At 31.4% G+C, this 24,799-nt stretch overlaps 2 protein-coding genes across 3 annotated transcripts; both read right to left on the bottom strand.

Moving 5' to 3' along the window:
- Positions 1 to 9,140: 9,140 nt before the first annotated feature.
- Positions 9,141 to 12,973, bottom strand: LOC132299059 (zinc finger CCCH domain-containing protein 48-like). 2 transcript variants are annotated; one of them, XM_059795501.1, is made up of 10 exons: positions 12,856 to 12,973; positions 12,034 to 12,541; positions 11,840 to 11,935; positions 11,637 to 11,726; positions 11,410 to 11,511; positions 11,142 to 11,276; positions 10,924 to 11,043; positions 10,775 to 10,837; positions 9,721 to 9,818; positions 9,141 to 9,578 (listed from the first exon to the last, which is right to left on the bottom strand). In XM_059795501.1, exons 2-10 carry the CDS (start codon positions 12,538 to 12,540, stop codon positions 9,431 to 9,433), a joined length of 1,359 nt encoding a protein of 452 aa, XP_059651484.1. In that variant the 5' UTR covers position 12,541; positions 12,856 to 12,973; the 3' UTR covers positions 9,141 to 9,430. The 2 variants fall into 2 exon arrangements, with proteins under 2 accessions (XP_059651484.1, XP_059651483.1); XM_059795500.1 differs by having other exon boundaries at positions 12,034 to 12,973.
- Positions 12,974 to 17,427: 4,454 nt separating this feature from the next.
- LOC132298600 (UDP-galactose/UDP-glucose transporter 4-like) lies at positions 17,428 to 21,161 on the bottom strand. Its single transcript, XM_059795000.1, has 7 exons — positions 20,417 to 21,161; positions 19,626 to 19,654; positions 19,327 to 19,531; positions 18,622 to 18,864; positions 18,407 to 18,508; positions 18,229 to 18,336; positions 17,428 to 17,912 (listed from the first exon to the last, which is right to left on the bottom strand). Exons 1-7 carry the CDS (start codon positions 20,540 to 20,542, stop codon positions 17,661 to 17,663), a joined length of 1,065 nt encoding a protein of 354 aa, XP_059650983.1. The 5' UTR covers positions 20,543 to 21,161; the 3' UTR covers positions 17,428 to 17,660.
- Positions 21,162 to 24,799: the final 3,638 nt, after the last annotated feature.

Genomic DNA, 24,799 nt, shown 5'->3' with positions numbered 1-24,799 from the left:
ATTCAATTTAAAAACCCTCCTTCCATCTTCGATCTTTTTTTTCTATTTTTCGAAAGTTCAAATAAACACACCTATTATGTATTTTGCCCTTACCAGGGTCGAATATTCAACTTCTTCTTTTGAGGAAGAGAACTTATACTATGTAAGCTAGTGGCCATTGATCCTACTTTATTTTTCTTCTTCTTAAGATTATATAATATGAAATTTTTTAAATTAAAATACAAACTTCCTAGTTTTGTAATTTAATTTATTCATTCACTGTCACTTTTTTTATAAAAAAGAAATAAATAAATAGTTAGGGGAAGTTGTTAAAGTTGATTCTACCACTTGAACTGTTTTTTTAGGGTTGAATGGAAGTCTTTTTATCTTGCACAAACCAAAAAAAAATATCTCTGTTTTATTTAATGACAAATTTACATAAAGGTTTGATTCAGAATTGATCTTGTTTGTACCCACCATAAATAACAAGAATACTGTACCTACTTAAACCAGATTTGTTTTGGTTTTAATAAGTTTACCTGTCAAAATCATATCCTTTCCAGCACCATCAAAAACAAAATCATTTTGTTTTGACAAGATGCCCTTACTTTTTTTGCTTGGGGAAGTGGACATAAAGTGGGGAGAAGAGAAGAAAAAAAAAAAAAAAAAAAAAAAAAAGTCGTTTTTGCATTATGAACTTTCATTATTCATGGAGAAAATGACAAAGCACATAATGATGTTAAAGAATAAAATAAAGTTTGGTGCTACCAATATTAGGCTACACAATGTAAATAAGGTCAAATGTTTTTAAAATTTTTGACGGTTCATGTGAATTCTAAATAGTGATGGGGTGCTTGGTTCAATACTAAAAAATTTCCAAAAAACTTAGGTTAAAAAAATTATAAAATATGGAACATCAAAACGTAGAGTATATCGTTCCACGAGTTTTTAAATTAATTCATTAAAAAATTTCTAATTTTAACAAACACCGAACATCAAAGCATAGAGTTGTTTCTCATTTTGCGAATTTTCAATTTGATTCAGGGTTAGGCTCCAAAGCAACGTAATTAATAATATATAATAAGATTGGTGTTGATTTGGAAGTGATACAAGTGTCACATGAGTGCCTGATCTATCTCTTTGAAAACTAGCACTAAATCAAATAAAGCAAGTGAAGCTAGTGTTTTAGTGTTGATTACAAAGCACATGTGGGATGACTCTAAAAGCTACCGTACTATATTCTTCTCTCCCATTATTCTTTATCCATTTAAAAGGAGGAGCCACTTTTCCTCTTCTTTTATCTACCGGAAACAAGAAGAAAAGCAAACAAAAATATCTGGCTTTTCTTCAAATTCCCCACAAGTTGATTTGAACAACTTGACAATTGTGGTCACAAAGTATTGGATAACATAGGCCATTTAAAATTGGTCCTCTGGTTTCTGTCTTTCTCAAGGCTATATTCTATATAGATTAACACAAGGGTAAAGTGAAAATAAATAAATAAATACTCCACATGTTTTAAATTGATCTAATAGACATTTCTAAAATGAGGTCGCTTTTGAGACAAAGTGGGTGTGTGTCAAGGTGGAGGGTTGGCACCTTCCGAGACAAAGAATGGGTGTGTGAGTTTCTTGCGTCAGTGACTGTCATTTTATCACCATACAACGAGAGCATAGACAAAATTTCCCTCCTTAATTATCCAACAATAATTTAAATAACATTGGACATAGATGAAATCTTCAATCCAAGGAATGTGTGTATTCAAACTAACCCAGAAATGGGTTGAATATAGAAGCTAAAAATCATACTGCAAAAGAAAAGCCATGAACAATTACATTTGCAAGATTGGTAGATTGATTGATAAAATTGGTTACAAGGTCATCACTTTCATCTTCCCTCGGTAAAAAAAAAAAGTAAGAAGGGAATGTAGAAACAATTACAGTGCAGAGAAACATGATTGGTGTAGCGACTCCAACTAGTTGGGACAGAACTTTGTTAATTTTGTTGAAATATATATCTTCATGAAGCCGCCACACTCAGACTCTTCTGACAGTTTCCAGACACTCAGCTGATCTGTCACGTCACCAGTAAAGAAAAAGCCACTTGGACCTATCTGGATTGCTCCAACTTGTCATCTGACAAATATTTTGCCCTTTTCTATCAATCTAAAACCAACAAATTAAATATATATATATATATATATATATATATATATATATATATATAGTTAGCTGTCCAGACAAACTACACTCAAGCACCACCCATACACAAAAAGGAGAGAGAGAATCATATTCATAATGCCTTTTATGATGCTTGGGAACTCGGTGGTCATCTGAACATATGGAGTAAGTCTCAGTTTCACTCGGTTTCTTTTTGTTTCTCTACCCGAAAACAAGGGCGCATCACTTTCATTTAAAGGTCAGTAAGCATATTGCATTGCATAGACCACCAGTGATAAATTGTTGGTGAGAATAATAACTAAGAATTCCGAAATTTCTTAGTGTGTGTGTGTGTGTGAGTGTATAGATATATATATATATATTGTTAAGTGAAATTTCTTAGTATAAGTTAGATAAATGGAAGGACAAATAGCGCAGATGGCATGTTTCAGGCAGCAGGCAGCAGCAAATCTATCTAAATGGGTTTTTCTTCACCAACCTCGGCTCAGTAAGAATGTCCCTCCAGTCATGACTTCATGAGAGAATTTGGTTTCGTACAAATGTGCACACAAAGGGTTTTTAATTGATGAGACATAAATACACACCAGATAATATTCGTCACGTGTGTCTAACCTAAAAATAACAAATATAATGGGCACTTCATCTTATTAATTTATACTCAAGAACATTACTGACCCAACCATAAAAGAACTCTAAAATTTGCGACCCCAAAAAATGCTATTAACCAGAGGTGGTTTTGTGTGCTTCAACCATGATAAGCAGTTACCATGGATTTAGTCAAGTCAAATAAAGGGCTGAAGGGGCATAAAATCCCACTGGGCCAAGTCTGGTTCGGCCCACCAATCCAGAAGGAAGCCCAGTGATCTCCCAGTCGATTCTCTCTAGTGCGAGGCCTGTACTAACTTAGGGATCAACCCAAGAGAAGGATGAGCCCGTTGAAGAAAGACTAGGCCCATATTATCTTAGGGACTAGGAAGGCCCAAGAGTTTATTAGGGCAAGAATAGACTTCTATAAATAGAAGAATGAGCAAAAATGTAAATGATTCGATTGAAGTGTAAAAGATATACTTTCTAATTATAGAGAGAGATTTATTGCCCTTTCAAGGGCCTTAACCACTACATCATGGCTAATGAAATATTGGAACAGGAATTTTACCCATGTTGATTGCAGTTCATGGAAATCTTTTGAGTGCAAGTAACGTCTAGTAAATTGCACACACAGTAATCCAAAGACTTTACTTAATAGGACATTCAACTTAAATATAATAATATCATTCCTTACATTCAAGTAAGATGAATTTATTTTGGAAAATGATAGGATCACCAAATGATTTTCACGAATAAATACCGAATCAACGTATTTTTGTCCACCCCATCTATTTAAACAGTTTTCAAAAAATAATTGTATAACACGTGCTTCATATAGCCAACCACGTCAAATTCGGAACTTATTCGGGGATTCATTTTCGGTTCCCCTATCATTACTCATTTATTTTACATAATTCTGTTCCTATAGAAAAGCTTTATTAGTGTAGCATGTTCCCAATGAACATACAAGTTCTAAAATTAAAAGTCACCTTCCATTAACAAGGTGTACTTTAAGAAAAATTAAATTCTAACAGGTAACAGATAAGATCTAACATGTGTAAATATAAACAAAAATGATTATCATAGAATGATATTAAATAACTTACATGCCCTGTATTGTGTGTGTGTAGGTTACTTCCAAGTTCCCAACAACAGTAGCAGCCCAAAAGGAAGGAATCAGAGTCACAAACTTATAATAAGATATATATCACGTTATAATAAGACAACCAACACCAACACGGACCCGATAAGACAACCAGGGCGTGAACTGCCCCAACTGGTCCATCAAGAGTCAGGTCGGTATGACTCTTGGTGTTCCATGCCTGCAACACACCGGTAACAAAGATATATATCACGTTACTTATACTTATCTCAATACAATACATATTGAACAACTTTTGAATATTATATACAACTTTTTCAATAATAATATGGAAAATTTTATAATTTGTTTTTAAAATAAATATTATATATTTATTATTTATTTTAAAATCTATGCATACAATATAACTGTCACTCTTATTTTATTTATTAATCATAATATCTAATAAAGAAATATTATTACTCCCTCTATTCTATAAACTATATGATCCTTTTGAAAATTTAACTTTTTAGGAGTGTAATTTTTAATATTTTTTTATTATTGTGGTAGCGAATAAATTTTTTATTTTTCAGTGAAGAATCCACATACATACTTTTATAACTTCAGGCCGCCTGAGTAAAATTAAAAATATTAAAAGAATAATACATTGAATTTGAAGTAGGACAATTATTTTGAGATAAACAAAAATGAAAAGGTGGGTGCTTTTTTTATTATATTAAAGTTTCATTGCTACATATATATATTGATTTTAATGCATATCTACGTTTTTTTATAAATATGTATATTGTTGTAATTTTATATTGTGCATTGATATGTATATTGTTGTAATTTTATATTGTGCATTGAGCCATTTATCATTGCCACATACATATTGATTTTCATATCTACGTTTTTTTTTATAAATATGTACCCATATTCTATTTCAAATTGTATATCCGTATCATATTCATATCACATGTCATTATTCACGACTATTAGGCCAGACGATTTTATTTGTCCTTTTTGAAAATGTTGTGTTTGAGTCTAATCAAGGTTATTATTGTGAATGTTGCTTCGATAGTTGGGATAAGGGTCGGAGCTCTACGTGGACTTGGGCTATAGCTCAGGTCCAAAAAATAAAATAACAAAAATTTGTACTATCATTTCCTATTAGCCATAACCCAGCCTAGCCCAACCTAAACTATCCAATCCATAATAAAACATAAAATGATAAATGGCTCGGTCCAGAAAATAAGCCTATAAACAAATTAGAACTAGAAGATTGAAGAAGACCTAGGGGCCGTTCGGTGTGGTATTGTTTTTGGTATTTTGGTTTCAAAATTTAAGCCAAAAAATTGGGATATCATATATATAAACAACAATTTTCTAAAACCTCGCATTTGTGCCCTCTCGTTTCTCTCTCTTCTCGGTCAATTTTTCTGGGTGATTCGACTGGAACCCTAGAGTTTAGTTGTTGTGCCACCACTGATCTTAGGTTTTGAGCTGAAAAATCATTGTTTTGTCACTCATTTTTCTCTGTTGTTTCATTTGGTGTGAAGCGATTCAAAGCCCATTCGACTGAAACCCTAATTCGTTGTTCGTAAAGGGTCTTTGCAACGGGAGACCAGGAAAGCCCACGAAGGGTTTTTTATAAGGAACTGAATCACAGCTTTGACTTAGTATCTCTCCAGGTTATTATATCTCTTTCTAAAATCTGGTAATGTGATTTGGGTTTTATTTTTTGGATTATTGTCTGAAAATTTTGGATATCGGTTCCTTTATTATACATTAAATTTTGATTATTTTGTATTGAATCATGTTGTTGGATTTGGGTTTCTTCATATTTGGATTTCTCAGAAGAACTAATAAAAAATTTTCCCCAGTAAATCATTTTCTCTGCTTGAATTTTTTTTCTCCCAGTAAATCCTCTGCTTCCCCTCCCCCCTTTCAAATTTTGGCTCCGCCCCTGCTTGGGATCAATTGTACAAAAAAGATAGAGAGATTGATGATGATGTAAAAAGTAAAATTGAAATAAATTGGATAAAATGGAAGAAAGGTAGTGAAGTTCTATGTGATAAAACAAATGCTAAACAAATCACATGGTCTGTTTGGTTAGCCAGAAATTGATGATGGAAAGTGAAAGGAAAGAAAAGAAAACCAAGTTTCTGTTATGCATTTGATTAGCATGATTATTTTTTTGAAAAAAATTGTGAGAAGATATTATTTCATTAGTCTGGATAGCAAGAGAGTGAAAAATGATTTTATAAGCCAAAACTATTCTTACTTATTCAATACTAATTTATTCAATACTAAGTAATACATATCACTGTATAAATAATATTAATAATATTAATTATTATGAATACAATTGGGTTTATGAATAAGGTAATTGGCACTTTACTATAGTGATTTTTCCTTTTACCTTTTTTTTGTTATTTTTTATTTTTTATGTGTGTATGATTGTTTTGGGAAGATTACATTATATAAGCTTACTTCTTTTGTAAGTGCGGGAAGTGTACTAATTTGAAGAGTTAAAAAGTTGTAACATAATTAGGAATCTTAATTTCCTGAGAAACAACTAAAAAGTGTATAATAGGAAACTAAGACATAATGATACAACTAACCAAACATTTTGAGAAAAATCAATCGGTTATGAGAATATTACTTTCCTGATAACTTTATTTTTCACGCTAACTAAATTGCTATGTTTCTTTTCCTTTCTACCTAGCTAAACAAACTAACCTAAATTTGGTTAGGTGGAAACACCTAGAAAAAAAAAAGGAAAGAGAAAATTTTTAAGTTTTTTTTAGAGTTTGGATAGATAAAAAGAGAAACCTAATAGAAAATTTAGTTTCCCGTTGCAGTTTCTTTTTTACACATAACTTAATCGTGCAAAGTTCTCTCCACAACAACTTCTATTCTGAGGTAAGTTTGTAATGAAAATTATACACTTATATATACACAATATCAATAATAATTTGAGTAAAATTGTTTAAAATAGATCTTGCTTCTAAATAGAATTTTTTATTTTTTTTTAATCATCTGTTCTATGTTGCCACTCATAATTCCATATGGATATATATATATATATATAAGATGCAATATTTGATTTTTCTTCCAAACAATAGTATTGCCTCTTCATCTCTAATTTTTTTTTTTTTTTTTAATTTGTTTATCTTAAACTAATAATTAGTTTATAGATAATAGAAATGAATATAAACAATTATATATTTGAATTTAATAATTCATTATTTTACTTCATAAGGATAGTTTTGATATACATAATCACTTTCTTTTCACTTTTATGTTATCTAAACTAACAAACTAATATTTTTTTACAATTTTCTTCGATAAATTTTCATGTTAACCAGATACATGCTAGAAAATCTCTTTTCTTTTCATTCACTTCACTTTTATTTCACTTTCTTTTTCTTTTCTTTTATTTTCTTACTTATTTTCACCTAACCAAATGGAGCCAAAGGAAAAATATACTAGACAATGATTAAACCAGCAATGTTACACAGAGAATATTGGTCTCTAAAAAAGAAACGTGAATACATCCATATAGCCGAATTGCTAAAGTTAATATAGATATTATAAATACATAACAAAGATAGAATTAATAATCAAAGAAATAGGATGAGACCAGGAATTAAGTATACAAATGGGAAAATTAGATTTTAATGATCAATCCTAAACATAATTGCTAATGAGTGATTTGATGATATATTCCGTAACTGTCCTTATTATGACAAATTATTTTATAATTTGACAAATCTAACCTTGTCCATATTATTTACTACAAATTTGATGACCGTTTGGACACAAATAATTTCATTAATTATTTTTTCAAAGATCTTCAATTTTATCCCATGAACCTAATACTGAATGGAGAGAATAAAGTTTTGACAAGATTTGGATAAATAGGTATGCAAGATTCAATATAAGAGCCCCAACCAAAGTTATGAAAAAGTGAGTGAATGATACTTCAATTAATTATATCAATCTTAATTTATTATAGTAATTTAGGTATTCATTATATCAATCTTAATTTATTATACTAATTTAGGTATTGGCAATAAACAATTGTTTTCGTACTCACATAAAGCGTGCAAGAATTACTTGTTATGAAAAATAAGTAGGTTTGTCGTGCAAATTAAAGTTGTGATTGAAGAATGTTTTTTTCTTTCCTTGTAAAGAATATAAAAAAGAACAATCCTCTCTGCGCAAGTAGTCTTCTCTCATGCTGACACTTATCTAAAATAAATAATAATAAAAATATGAATAATGTCCATTGTCTGGATTAAACTTGTTTTTCCTTGTCACTCTCTCCACTCTCTCTTTCTCTCAGCACGTAATTGAGGGGGCTTTGGATGTGAGTTTTATGGTAGGGTAGGTCCTAAAATTTAAGAAAAAATGGTGTTTTTATCATTTAAAATAAAAAAAATGATATTTTTGACGACAAGATTATATTGACAAAAAATGGACATCCACGCGACACTAAGCTATTAGTTTTCTTTAACCAAACTTTCTCCTGCATTCTTAATTTTTCCGGCAACGATGTTCCCGTTGCTCTCTCTGACAGACTAACTCCTCTACTTCCTCTCTCCTTACATCCTCAAATTTTCAAACTTTCTTATATATGCTTGTTCACTCTCACATTCAGATTGTGTGGATAGCCACGTGAGTGTTGATAGGATGTCGATTCTTCCTAGTCTGACTGTATAGCACCACTCTTAAAATAAATTAGAATAAAGATAAAATGATATAGGTGGAGTTCAATAACAACTCCAATAATTAAATAATTAAGTAATTTGACAAAATTAGCCTTAAACGATCACTTACTAGTATTAAGTAAGTCCATTTGACAAAATTAGCATTAAATGGTGACTTACTAATATGATTTACATACGGCGCTTCTCTCCCGTCAAGTTCCTAGTCACCTAGAAATTAAATAAAAATAATACTACTAATTTTGGAGTATCCCACTTAATGGTCACTCGCTCTTATAAGCAACTACTAATTTTGAAGTTCTTTTTATTTATACAAACCCTGATTGTGTGGGCATTATCATTCGAGTCCCAAAAATTAACACGGCTCAACCACATACAGAAATTCCTACTACTAAGTACAAATAAACAGATCTGATCAGTTCGAAACATAATATTCGAACTTAAGCCTTTTCTCTTCTTCTTCTTCGTTGGTGTTTTCAATCCTTTAGATTATTTCACATTTTCTCATTTAATTTATTGAATATGATACGCATTCAAACTAACCCAGAAATGGGTTGAATATAGAATCTAAAGATCATAGGACAAAAGGAAAAATTTGAACAATTAAATTTGCTTGCAGAATTGCTGCATTGATTGATTAAATTGGTTACAAGTACAACAATAACATCAATATGGCCCCTTTGTATATTCTGGCATCTAAAAGGGGCAAAAATGAGTAATTTTGGTTTTTGCTTCTCATCACTTTGGGATAAGAGAGTACAAAGAAATGTAGTAACAATTACAGTGCAAATAATGGGGTTGCCTCTATACAAAATGGCTACACGACACCATTTAGTTTGGGACAGACAGAGCATTGTTAGGTATCATCTTCAAGAAGCTGCCACCATGCTGGACTCTTCCGACAATTTCCAGACACTCAGCTCCCCTATTGCATCACCAGTGAAGAATAGGCCTTCAGGACCTCTCTGAATTGCTCCAACTTTCCCCTTGGCAAATATTTTGCCCCTTTCTTTAAAGCTAAAGCCAAATAAAAGATATAGTTGATTGATCAGCAGGCAAAGAATAAATTTATTGACCAAAACAAAAGACGAAAATTATCATGTTATGATGAATTGTTGAGACAAAAACTATGATGTAATGATAAATTGTTGATACTCACGATGGTAATTCCAATAAGCACACAGTGTTGTCGTCCAATGAGCAAAGCAAGATTGGTTTTTTTTCGGCATCTTGTATCCCACAGATGGTAAGAACACCCTGAAACAGTCGAATATAATATTAATTAGTTCGTGTGTTGCCGCTAATCACAATTGAGAACTGACTAGAAATAAGAAATGCAAAGAATTTATCAGATTTAAATGACAAACAATTTGGACCTCAAAAGCCACACTCAACAATCACCAACACACAAAAAGGAGAGAGAGAGAGAGAGAGATCATATTCATAATGCCATTTATGATGCTTGGGAACTCAGTGGTCATATGAACATAGGGAGTAAGTCTCACTTTCACTCGGTTTCTTTTTGTTTCTGTAGCTGAAAACAAGGGTGCTTCAGATAAATGGAAGGTCAAATAGTGTGGGCGCATTTGTACCAAACCAAATTCTCTCATGACTCATGACTGGAGAGACTCATGAGCACTTCATCTTATTGATTTATGCTCAATAACATTACTGACCCAATCATAAGAGAACTCTAAAATTTGCAACCCCCAAAAATTCTAACCACAGGAGGTTTTGTGTGCTTCAACAACGAAAAGCAGTTAGTATAACTATGGATTTAGTCGAGTCAAAAACAGAGCCTTAACCACTACAACATGATTCTCATGAAATAATGAAACAGAAATTTTTACACATGTTGATTGCAATTCATGGAAATCCTTATGAGTACATAATTAAGGTCTACTAAATTGATAGACACATGGAACTCCAAAGGCTTTACTTTTTAGGACATTCAACTTAAATATAATCATCATTCCTTACATTCAATTAAGGATAATTTATGTGTCACATAGTCCTGATCCTATAGAATTTATAAGTGTATCATGTTCCCAATTGATCATACAAGTGTTTAATAACAAAATCTCTCTAAAATTAAGTCACCTTCCAATAAACAAGGTGAGAAAGAAAAAAAAATGCAACATTTAAGAAATAAGATGAAACAGGTATAAATACATACAAAAATGATTATCAGAAAATGTCATTAAATAACTTACATGCCCCATATTGCGTGTGTGGATTACTTCCAAGTTCCCATCATCAGTAGTAGTAGCCCAAGCCTGCAAAAGGGGAAAAAAATCAGGGGCACAAACTTATAATAAGATAATGTAAAATGTATCAATTAATAACCAGAAAAGAATATAACCTTTATTGTTCTATCTAAGGAACAAGATAATAAGAAGATGTCCCAGCAAATAACTGACATCACAGTGTCTGTGTGCCCATTTAGTGTATGAATGCACTTTAAAGTGTCGAGATCCCACGCCTGGAAAGAGAAATGCAATTATTACTAATCCTTAAATATAGAACCTATCATGAAAAATAGAGGGCAGAGCAGAAGGAAAATGATGATAATCAACTTACCCTTATGGTGTGATCCATGGAACCAGAGTAGAGCCTATTAGCTCCAACAACAAGGGAAACAACAGCACCGCTATGACCCTTCAATGCTGCAGCAAGCTCAACGGAACCGGATTTCCATGCCAATATGGTACCATCCTGTTCAAAAATGAAATAGCGACTATTAGATAAGCATCCAATTTCAAAGCAATCCAATAATCAAATAAGCACCTTTGATCTCAAAACTATGCTAAAAAGTACGAGAAACAGTGCGAGTACTAAGAGTAGCTACCTGAGTTCCAGCAAAAAGGACGTCGTTACCCACAGCCATGGCGTGAACTGCCCCAACTGGTCCATCAAGAGTCAGGTCAGTATGACTCTGGGTGTTCCATGCCTGCAATATCACCAACACCAACATGAACCCAATAAAAACCCAATAAAAATACAAACTAGATAATTTAACGACCACAATACTTGAATAAAATATTATAGTAACATTCAAAAGTCTAAACAAAGTACCTTAACAGCATTTTGCAAACCCGCAAACACCCATGGACCTTCACTAATCATCGAATAAATTTCACCCTCAAGGTTAAGAACACCAACAGACTGCATCAACAAAGTAAGAAACACAACTACATTATGAAATATATCACTTAAACGAGCAAACCAGACTTTAATTCCTGAACAAAGAATAAAATATCCAAAAAAACAATACCAACCTGACCAGTAACGCAGTCCCAACCCCGCACAGATTTGTCCCTGCTCCCCGAATAAAGTTTGTTGGAGCACGAAGGAAGGGCAATCCCAGTAACATCCTGTTGCCAATGTCCCACAAACACAATGGAGAGTTTAACAAAAATAATTCAAGGAACTACACAAATATAGATGCAAAGAATGATTATTAGTAAAGTACCTTAGTATGCCCTACTAGCTTTGTTATCACTGAAAATCCATTGCCACTGAACCATGAATGCAAGTCCCCGCACTGGTCTCCATGCACACAGTTTCCCACTATCCAGTACTGGCATATGGCTTTTTCTGGGGTCTTTTCAATAATTTTAGCTCCACTCCCAGCTCCACCACTTGGAGGGTAAGATGACTTTTTGGGGCTTTTAGCTCCACTCCCAGCTCCACCACTTGGAGGGGCAGATGACTTTTTGGGGCCATAGTTGGGACTCCTCTGCCAAGTGTTCGACCCAGGATATTTGTTGTATGGTGATCCTCTGTGACATTGTTGTTTAGATTTTTGGGGCAGTGATTCTTCACTGTGCAAGAACCGACATGGCTTTCTGGTACATCTTCCAGCAAGCCAATAGGAACAAACTTTGTTCACCACTGGTCCTCCTCCTCCTCCTCGTCGATTGAAAACTGATGATCTTTCATTCGTATCCGAAACTCTTCTCGTTGCTTTTATAGCCATACTAAACACAAAATATACATATAGATACCGTTAATCATACATATAGAAAGAGACGCCTTTAATCCAATGAAATCTTTCTTTGCCGAATAAAACCTCGAAAACCCAATTCTAACAAATCAATGAAAACCCAAATCGTTACTGATCATTCAATTCATTGACAATACGGATCTCTCTCAGCGCCTTCAATCATTCGGTAACACAGTAACACAAAAGACGAATAAAAAAAATCTAAACGAATCCAAATTACAGAAACCTAAATAGGAAACCCTAAAAATCGAAACCCTAAAACTCTGAGAAAGATTGATTGCTGCAAACCTGAGATCGAGTATTTTCTGTTAACGATCGATTGAACAAATGCTTTACTAGGGTTTTAGAGGGGGAGAGACGAATTTTTCGGAGAGTTGTTTCTTGATTCGGCGTATTGTGCAGTATATATTTATAGAGTCGGTGATTTTTTCTGTTTCCTATTGTGTCCCGGATTTTTACCCTAATTAAATGATTTAGTCCAAAATTTATTCATACAATATAATCTCAATTCTTATTTTATTTTATTTTATTTATTTATCATAATATTTAATAAAAAAATGTTAATAATGATGTATATAACAATAAATAATTATTATTTAAATATTTTCACAGAAAGATATATATATATATATATATATTTGTATAAAAATAAATGCTGATGTATTGTTATGTACCCATATTTTATTTTATTTTAATTTTTTGTATTACATCATGCCCATATCCATGTTTTATGAGTGGTAGCCCACATGGTTATATATATATATATATTAAGGAAATGAGAAGAAGGTCCTAAGCTTATTAACACAACCACCATCGTTTTATGATCCCGTCCTTTTTAACTATAAACTTTTTTCTCATCTTACCTTATTTATTATTATTATTATTATTTTTTTTTTCCGATCAAAAAAAAAATTTACTTAACTGAAATTATTAGGATGAAAATTTATTCAACTGAAATTATGGATTCAAATTACAAGATATTTACTAAACATTACAAATCTTTCTCTAAATTTAGAATAGTCACTTATTGATATTTTAAGATGAATCATACATGTCATAGTTGTATATGATACAATGTATTTTTTATTTTTCTATTATTTCCATAAATCCATAATCTTGTAATTTTATTGTTAAAAGAGTTAGACATTTATTTACCAAAAAGATAAACTTAAAGATTCAAAGAAATTTCAAATTAATTCTTAAAAAACAAGTTTGACAAATAAATAAATAAATAAATAAACTAAACTCAAATCATAAAATAGAAAATAAAATTTTAAAAAAATAATTATTTACCATTCCCATCACCATCCCAATTAATTCTTATTAAACATATTAGGTAAAAAAAAAAAAAAAAAAAAAAAAAAAAAAAAAAAAAACTGAAAGCAGAATAGAAAAGTAAAAGTAGCAAATTATCATTCCGATCACCATTGGCGTTAAAGGAGTTTATTGGTTCATGATGTTTTAATAGTTATTGAATCTTTTATTTTTTATTTTTATGCTAACAAGAACAATTACTTGATTCTAACTCTTTTCCTTCATCATTTGTGAAATCTTTCATTGTTACTTACAAAGATCAATATTAAATTTGAATGAGAGAGAGAAGAGAAAGTTAATATGAAGTTAAAAAAAAAAAAAAACACAGAATAGAAATGTAAAAGACACAAATTATCATTCCGATAACCATTAGCATTAAAGGAGTTTATTAGTTCATTAAGTTTTAATAGTTACTAAATGTTTTTTTTATGCTAACAAGAACAATTACTTCGTTCTAACTCTTTTACTTCTTCATTTGTGAAATCTTTCATTGTTATTTACAAAGATCAATATTAAATTTTAATGAGAGAGAGAAGAGAAAGTTAATATGAGGGAGAAAAAAAAAATTAGAGAGAAAGCAAGAGAAAAGAGGGACTAACAAAACAAAAAACGCATAATAACAAAAATGTTAATTGGGAAAGAGGTAAATAAAAAATATATGTATCATTTTATTATCCATCATCCTAGTTTTCTTTGTTTGGGTGTAACAGTAAAAGGAGGGAGAGGTTAGATTTGCAAGAAATTTATTTTTTAAGATTCGAAGAAGAAGAAGAAGAAGAAGTATAGTGTTTTTTTTATTCCCCAACTTTTTCTCTCAACACCACCACCACCACCGTCCCAACTTTTTCTCTCTCCATACCACCACTGCAATATCTCTCTCATCTATTATCGAAACCTTACTACAGTAGCAGAACGAACAGAGAATGGGAGTGGAGGACTGAACAATGACCCAATCTATAATGTTGAGGGGTAATTGATCTAAAAAAATGACCTCAAAAAATCATTAAACAGTGTTAAGTTAAAATACCCCACTCAATATAGTTGAGGGGAGTTTCCTTTTAAAAGTATTCATAAGGAAGATTTTCTGCAAGTGAGTGATAATCGAGAGGGATTTTTTGCAATTCGCAGTTAAAATTATAATGCAATAGTATAAAATGGGTTGGGCCCTGTTCGATGCAATAGAGAGGCTCATGTGGGCCCCTTACTATTCCATCAACTGTTAAATTAGCCCCAGCGTTTTGACCAGAATGTTGAGCCTAAATAACACCTCATTATATATATATATATATATATATATATAAATTTTTTTAATTGGTGCTCACACATTCTCCCTCAAAAAAATTATTTGTACTTAACAAGAATCGCACCAAAATTCAAATCTTTTCCAACCAACCCCTTGGGTTCATTTTATATATTTAACTTTGTATTGCAATCTCAATTGTGATCATTAATTGATTTTATATGGAAAAAATTAAAAAAGTTAAAAAAAATAACGTGTCTGTCCTAATTTTGCTTGTGACAAGTTGCATATGGCTTCTAAGGACTGCGATGAACTATTGCCTCCAAAGAAAAACTATTGGGTGAGCAGAGAGGTCACACAATGTAAGGTATCAAATAGGAAATATAATTATAATTTGATGGTCATTTTGACAAATTCAAGTTGGAGAGTTTGAGCATGTAGTCAGCCGATGCATGACTCATATCTACCATGCTGAGGTGAAAGTCTACAATATTTTAGGTTATCGTATTTTTGAGATTCTCAGTCATTGAATGTGGTGGTAGAACTCACTTGATAATTGATTCAACGATTGAGAAGTCTGAAATATCGAGTCATTGAATGTAGTAGTAGAACTCACTTGATAGCTGCAGGGGCAGGATATGATAGAATATGGGATTGAATAGATCAAAATGAAAATATAGAATTCATGTTGCTAACCTTAAGTAGTTTTAAAAAATGTTTGATTATTGTTGTTGTATATGAGAAAAGTAACATTTAGATGTCATCTTTACCACTTTTATTTGCATTTACTCAAGCCTAATTTTTCATCTAAAAAAGGACATTAACTATCCTGGTTTGAAAATTGTTGTTGATTTGCGTTTCCATTTTCATCTGAAACAGAAATAATGTTTTTATCAAGATTTGTGTTCACCTATGATTGTTCTGCATGAAATGTTATTTCTCTCTCTAGTCAACCCTCATTAGTTCCCACCCACTAAAAATAAAATATGAATAAATAAAAAATAATATCCCATGGTCACAACAGAAATTCCTAATACAAATAAACAGATCTACTAAATTTAATAAATGTTATATATTTATAGTATATTACATGTATTGGATCAATCATAATCGATCACCAATTTAGCTCAAAACATATAAATTTAAATTCTTGCAACAAGAATTGTTTGAAATATGAAAACAATAGTCCGTTTAATTTTGATCTTGCCACATACCAAGCAGTGACGGAGCCAGGATTTCAAATGAGGGGGGCACACTACCAAAAAAAAAAAAAACAATACGGAGTACATACATATATATAACAACTATAAAATTCAAAAAGACAAAGAAGAAGAAAATTATTAAAATATAAAAGGAAAGAAAAATAAAAGAACTTTAATAGGAAATAGTTAAAAAGTTTCAATTGAGGAAGAAAATTTTGATTTTTTCTACTAAAGAAATTTAAGGAATGTGAAAAGTAAAAGAGAAAATAAAGAAAAAATACGAATATAATTTTAGGAACTACAAATTTGAGGGGGGTACTATATAAATTTTTTCGTATACATTAAATTTTTTTAAAAAATTACCATATATATTATAGGTTGCTGGCCAACTCAGGGGGGCACGTGCCCCCCCTAGGCCTTCATTGGCTCCGTCCCTGATACCAAGTATTAGTGTGAGCCTTCCACTTCCTTACCACAACTGTCACTACATTTAAGATCCACCACATTATTCTATCTCACTAATGGATGGTTTGATAGGACGGAAGACCGAGGAAAGAAAGAATAAATTTTTTCCGTTTGGTAGAGGGGAAAAGAAAGAAAAAAAAAAAAAAAATGATGGAATAAATTTTTTTCGTTTGGTAAAGAGGAAAAGAAAGAAAAAAAAATTGATGGATAACTCAGCCAACCTTTTGTGTGATTTGCTTCACAAAAGTTCATCCATTCAAATATGGACGGAAGAGAAGAGAGTGAGGAAGGAAGAGAAGAAAGACCATTATAAAAATTTAAATTACAATATCACCCTTCATAATTATGCAATCTATTTCCTTCTCTATCTCTCAACAAATAAGAGTAAGGAGTTACCGTCCTTCCATTCAACCAAATAAAAAGAAGGAAGAGAGTTATCCTTACCCTAGGGATGTCTTATCTATCCATTCTTCTCTTCCTTCCATCCAATTTTCTTCCTTCCAAACAAAGCATAATGCAGTTATTTGCTACACACACAGTCTGTCCTTTCCAAAGTAAATTAAAAAGAATGACCACAAATTGCTGAACTTTCAGCTAGAAAATTAAAAAATAATGACTGAATAGACTTCAAATGAAAGATTCAACTTTGATTTCATTGTGAAGTTCAAATTAGTGAGACCACTACAAATATGCAGTAAATTTATACACCTTAACCCAAACTTGCAATGTCAGTTTCTTTCTGAAATAAAAAGCCACAAACCAAGAGGACAAGAACCCTGCAAACATCTTATTTTTTATACTATCTAATACCATTTAAAGGTCATAAACTGGATGAAGAAATAAGAAATCACAGATTAAAGCATAGATTATTGTCAGACCAAAGACCTTTTCTCTTCTTCTTCATTTACCACACGAGTCCTATTTTCTTCACCGTAAGAAGGTTTTTCAATCCTGGCCGTGGAAAATGAGGCACCCGCCCTTTTGGGGGGTTTGTTCTCGGGCAAAAGCTTCAATATGATCCCCATGGATATCAACAGGAGTCCGCTCCCGTGCTGCTCAGTTAATGGCTTTGTAAATATCATGTAAGATAACAGTAATGTTACCGCCTTTCTTGCCGTTGTCACCTGTGTGATAAAATTCAATGGTGAGATAAGTTCCATACACAAAATTCGAAGTCTTCCCCAATTTCATTAAATGTACATGTGATATGTAACATATGTCCTGAGATCCAATTTAAAACCCCTCAAGCCTGAAAACTCAGATGGAAATCAATGAGAAGACCTATTGAAAATGACAGCAAACTGCGGATATTCATTCACTATTCATCACATACATTTTAGGAGATAAATTTGGAACCTTGAAGCTATTAAAAATTCTTTAATCCCATCAATGCATAGATTAGCATAACAGAACCAGGAAAAGTTTGTGACACGAACTTACCATGGCGGTGGTGGCAGCACCAAAAATGGCAACGAGGGAAAGGACAGAAGCTTGGCCAATGAATGTGGCCATTGCTTCAAAGACCAACACGCCGTATACATAAAGATGCTGCATTAACAGTAAATGGTATTCAGAAACGTATACATCAAAGGGAGAAAAATAGATTTTGGATTTTTACCTGAGAACATGAATTCCATGCTTTGAATAATTCTCCCGTGAAAAGCATGGGCGGAATCAAGAAAGGGAGACCAACCACAGTGGAGCAAAAGAGCATCTCCGTCTATCCAAAAAGATTCCAAGTAAAAATCCAAACGTGAAATAAATATTTCATTATGACCACTTTGTTCACATTTAAACACACCTCACAAAGTACATCCATCACATGTATCTCACCTGTGTTGTTTCAGGATTCAAAGTAAAGATTGCTTCTTGCAAATTACCCAAAAAGGAGTCCATCACTAGAGCACCGGACACCATCACAACACCAATAAGACTAAAGTTTGGCGAAGTTTGTGCATCCGCTAAAGTGAAAAGAATCAAACCCACAACAAGAAGCACAGCAGAAATATACTCGTGAGGAGGGTACTTCCGTCTCAAGCCAGGTATGAATGCACCCATTATCATCACTGGCAGAACCTGAAATACAACAACAATAATGCCCAGAAAATAATGCTAGTTTCACAAACTGGTTCTAATGATAGTTCAACGAGCAACAATCCTCAAATACTACACTAAGTTCAATAAACCCGAAAAATCATCCACTAAATTCTATTGTTCCACAACTCTATAAGTTAACCAACTTCTTTCAGCTCAAATAAACGGCTCCAGAGGCAAAACAGAAAACAAAATAACATGTGTCTACATTCTCTAGCCTGCTAGGACGACTTCATGTTTGATCAGGATGAAAATGTATATACATATTTGCCCTAATTTTAATTGCTTGCTTCACAAATATAATTCAAATTCAGACCTATTAATAAAGATTGAAAGAATGGAGAACTTTTATCTAGCTCAAATTAGCGGCTCATAAGGACAGAAAATTATTAAACAAATAATTGATATACTCATTGTTTATAAGGCTCGAGAATTTCTGTTCACCTTGGTGGACTTGAACATGAGCTGTGCCGGGTAATTAAGAAAAGCCAAAGACCCTTTGGTAAGTCCATGCGAACCCATAAGCACGACGGAGAGCTTCACATAAGTCTTCCATGGGTTCACCATCTGCTTGGTGGTGAAGCCTTGTACAAAGTAAATTAGAAAAAGATAGACCAACCCTTGAACAAATGTGAAGTACCAACCATAGCTGAAGGAAGAAAACCATCCATACAAATATATCATCATCAAATCAGATATTAAATCTCAAAATCAAGTGTTTAGTAAGTAGATGCAAAACTGACCTGAATTGGAGCCTATTGTACACATATTCCTGAAATGAAACAACAATTAATCACATAATCAATTAGAAGTTAAAAATAAATAAATAAATAAAAATTGTAGTTAGGCTAAACTAAGATGATCAAATTTTCTAAAGAAATTTGATGATACAATCCAAGCTTTGGAAAATAAGTGGTAAATATTAGAAGAAAAATCTCAAGTAATTCAAAAAAATTTAAAAAAAATTAATTGGTGAAAGATAACTTCTAAGATTACATTATCACTGATTTTTAATTTTTAATTTTTTTTTTTCACAATGAACATTAGTGGTATACTGAGAAAAAAAAAGAAAAAGAAAAAAAAAAAGAGCATCCATGGAATCCATGTATAATGAAATTTACATAATATTAATTCCATCAACCAATGATGATTGTGATAATAAGCAAACTTAAAATCCTTCAAACAAGATTAATTAATGGATGCATTAAAAAGGAAAAACTCATCGGTTATGATACCCAAAGGAAACTGTCAACTCATAAACATTAATAAATATTCTTAGAAAATTAGCTTTGAACCCTGTTTGGTTGCTAAGAAATCAATAGAAAATCAGGCGAGAAAACAAAACTGAGAACTTGTGAACAAGAAACAAGAAACCCCAAAGCTAAAAATCCACAGATTTTTCTATATTCACATGATTCGAACGACTTTTCAAGTAAACAGCAGCGAATGTGATTATGTGACCGACTTCAAAATTTAACCTCTTCACACGAATCTATTTTCTAGGGAAACAAACAGAGGGTTTTACGCATCATACCTCACATATGCCATTGACGAGATACCCAAAGAAAAACCCAGAAGAACAGATGAGAAATTGCTGCCATTTGGGTCTGTCAGAGAGAGAGATTCCAAATAGAAACCAAGTTTGCTCGTCGTTCTTCATTCTCTCTATGTACTCTGCTTTCAGCCCAAAAAAAAAAAATGGGTACTCGGTTTTTCAGAGTCTCGACTGCGTCTATGCATCGATTTGAAATCAACTTGGTTTCTTCAACATCTGCATGTTGACTATAGAGAGAGAAACAATGTGGGGGAAGAAAATAATATCAGAGAACGGTATCGGTTCGATCACGTTGATTGCATATATGTATATTGTATAGGTATATGAAGAAGAGACGGAAGCTTTATCAATGAAGAGAGAGATTTTAGCATTGATTAGTGTCATGGTGTACATGTCAACCATTTAGTTCAAAGACTTTGTTTTTCACTTTTTATTTTTATTTTATCTTATTAGAATGTACATCATGAGTATATTAAAGATAAAATTCACATGTTATAATTAGAGATACTGTTAATTTAAATTAAAAATATTTTTACTCAAATTTATTTTTTCTTTTCTTTCTGAGTCTCAAAACCCTTGACCCCCTTCAGTGTCAAAGACCCAAAGTCAAAACTACACCAAATGTTAAAAAAACAAAATAAATAGAATGAAAAATAAAAGGATTAAATTGGTATAGGCAAAGGTTAAAAAAAACCATTTCATAAAATTATTTGAATGATTAAAAAAAAAACATTTCAAAGAATTATTAGATTTATTATTAACAAATTAGAATTTTATGGATTATATGACTCTAAATTTTTGGATGGATTTATTTATGTAGTTGAATTTTAATAGTAAAAGTAAATTTGACACCATCTGCATCGTGGAAGACTTGTGCATGACCTTGATCAATTTACTGATCTTTTTGGCTCTCTAGTGAAGGACTCGGTGCACTGCACGGAGTGTAACCCGAAGAAAGTATTGGGTATGTCTTGTACATCGTGTATTGAATTTATTTGAGTTATATGTGTTGGGTATGCATTGACATATTATGATCAATAAAAATTTATGTAATATTCAGTGAAGAGCAATTTTAAAAAATAGACGACGAATTTCATAGAAGAATATATTTTTATTGGCAGAAAAGCATTTTTCATGGGTTAATTTCTAATTAGGTTAAGATTCATTTTTGAGGGCCTTATTAGTGCTAAACTCAAATATAATTTCAGGACTTCCTAAATATATCTTATCTTATCAATTAGTTTGTTGAATTTTGTGTTGATAATAACCAAAATTAAGGTATAGGTGTTTGAATTTGTGTGGTTCAATTTTTGTTTTTCTTAATTATAAACTTAATAACAATATCATTCCTTTTATGATAAGTATATTTGTTCAAACGTGTACCTCAATTTAGCTTTGCACGCTCACGACTGCGCTTACACAATTAAAAAATCATTCACATAAAATTCATGAAATTCAGATATTAAGGTTGCATAATTGCAATTGTGCTGAGTACAATAAAATGTCAAAAATGTCCTTGTGCTTTAAAGGGTTTTTACTCATTTGTTTCTATCTTTATCTCACTTCTCTCCCTCCTACTCTCCTGTTCTATCCTTGTAGCAAACCTCTGCAACCTTCTCTTTTTTTTTTTTTCTTTTTTTTTTTCAGTAATTTCGGATCATTTGTTAATATTTTTTCAATTGTCATAATCGTATGGAGACAAGTATGAATCCAATCAAGGGTTTTATCAAATTGGAACTAAAAAAAATAATAATAATTGATTTGTTTGGATTGACAAAATAAATTGATTTGATCAATGACTTGTCCATATCTTTCATTTGGATTCAATGCATAGACATTTATTGTTTATACTGTGTATATTTTGTCTTGGTGGACGTTTTTGGAATAAAGAAAAACAACTTTAGGTTTGGTGGAAAAGAGAAAATGCAAGGAGCCGTGAAAGGAAGGAAAGTAAGGAAACGTTAGAGGAAGAAAAGGAAATAACTATTTTTTAGGAAAAAAGAAAAGAGGAAAGAGAGATGTAGTTTAAGAAAGTTGGATTAAGGTTTATTATGTCATTTCAATTTAATAAAGCAATGGAAACGTCATAAGTATATTTTTAGAGAGAAGGAATCGTGAGTTAAAAGAGAAGAAGAGCCTGCTACCAGATCTCACACACGTGTGAGAGAAAATTCTCTTCATCATTAAATGACCCGTGAAAAGATTGAATGATTTAGGTTTAACTTTTTAATTTCTTTAGACACATGCCATATTGTTATTAGCCCAATATTAGCCCGTATCAACATCAGATGAAAAACTTTGCTTATGCAATCTAAAACAAACTTTTTCCTATTTCGAATATTACCACCCAATTTCAAATTCACCTTTCACACAAAAACCCGAGATATATATATATATATTGGTTATGCAGTCTGTAAATTTCCAAATTTGCTCAAACTTTTTCACTTTGCATGTGATAAATATCAAAATATTCGAACTTTAAAGTCAGTGAGGTATCTTTAAAAGCTGAGGAGACGAAGGGGCCGGTTATTGGGTCCTCATCACTCCCTAAAAGGATTAAAAATAAAAGTATAAAGTGGGACCCATTACAGTGACACGTATACCATTGTGATCCACGTGGCAGTCAAAGGACTCAGACACTGAGGTGGAATTGATTACGGTACAGCTGGGTTTTAGTGCATGGATTTTGCAAACGTGGCAATTAATGCTTCTTTGTGGGCCCACTTTTCTAATTAGGATTGTACAGAGCTGAAAGGCCCAAATAAATGCTAGTCAAAAGCTTCAAACGTACTGCTTCTTTTGTCTTTAACCATGAATGAAAGTTTTATTGCACATGCAATTGCATTATACAGTTGTCGTTTTGCACTTCCCAAAAGCAAACTTACCTCATTTTCATTATTTTTAAAATTAATTAAGGATCTGTTTGATTAGCTTAGAAATTGGCGATGGAAAGTAAAAAAAGAAGAATGTGGGGGTGAAAGAAAAGAAAATTAATTTTTTATTATGCATTTGGTTAACAAGAATTTTTTTAAAAAAATTTGTGAAAAAATATTATTTAATTAGTTTAGATAGCAAAAGAATGAAAGAAAAATGATTTTATATGTCACAATTACCCTTATGAATTTGATAGTAAAATAATAATAATATTAGTAAAATAACATATACAATTAAATTATCCTTATGAATTTAATAATAATAATAATAATAGTGATAAAATAATATATATAATTGGATTTATAAATAAATATATATGTCTAGATATGTATGCGTCTCTTTATATAGGTTTTTTTTTTTTTTTTTTGGAAGTTTTCATTTTATATTAGGACTTTGTTATTAGATTAGTTTACTTTATTTCAAGAGCAGAAGAGTTGTAATCAAGAGTATTAATTTGTGTAAGAAAACTCTCTTTTCGTGGGTACGAAGAAACAAAAAGAAACATTTTACACAAGGGTATAAGAAGAAATTAATATATAATGATATAACTTTCACGCGAAATTAAAATTTTTTCATACTTTATAGAGGAAAACATTTTGCAGAAAATCAAGCAGTGAGCCAACAAACGGCTAAAAATTTTAAAAATTTTCTATTTCTTTTCCTTTCTAACTAATTCACGCTAACCAAACTAACCCTAATAGATCATGACTCTTTACAATTTTTCAGACAAAACCCTATTTTATCTCTCTCTCAATTAAAAAATTAAATCGGTTATTTTTATGAAGAATAATAAAATGATAACTTACACTAATGGTCAACAAGGAGTGTTTTTTAAACGAATTGTACACATGATATGTGTGCTATGAGTTCAAATATCAATGATTCAAAATTATTTAATAAATTTTTGGGTTTGTTTGCACATTTTTGAATAATTGCAATGATTTTTTTTTAAAAAAATAATAATGATAATAGAGATGAACTAAAACTCACGTGAAATGAAATAATTAAAATTGACCTCAAAATTTTAAATTTTATAAAGTACATGATGTATGATAGGAAAGAAACCAAAAAAAAAAATAAAGAATTCTCATCTCTATAATATAAAGATAATTATGATAATGATGATGAAATCATTCGATAATCTTTTTTTTCCTTCGATTTTATAATCACTATTGGTAAGATCTCATATTAGAGGGTAAATTCTAACTAATTTCCTTAAACTATTATCTTTTTGAAAATAACTCCTTTGAATTATTGATTTGTTGCAATTAAAGACAAACTCATCCCAAAATAATATTTTAACATTTCTCATTAAAAATTTCATTTCTTATTAAATTATTTTTATTATCTTTTCTATTATCGAAATATTAATTATATTATTTACCTTAATTTTATTATTAGTATCAATTTATGATAAAAATGAAAAAA

This window comes from Cornus florida, unplaced genomic scaffold (assembly GCF_030987335.1).
Source record: "Cornus florida cultivar Cherokee Brave unplaced genomic scaffold, ASM3098733v1 CherokeeBrave_3.0.0_Hap2_Chr03, whole genome shotgun sequence".
NCBI lineage: Eukaryota > Viridiplantae > Streptophyta > Magnoliopsida > Cornales > Cornaceae > Cornus > Cornus florida.
This window is presented reverse-complemented; position numbering and strand designations above follow the sequence as displayed.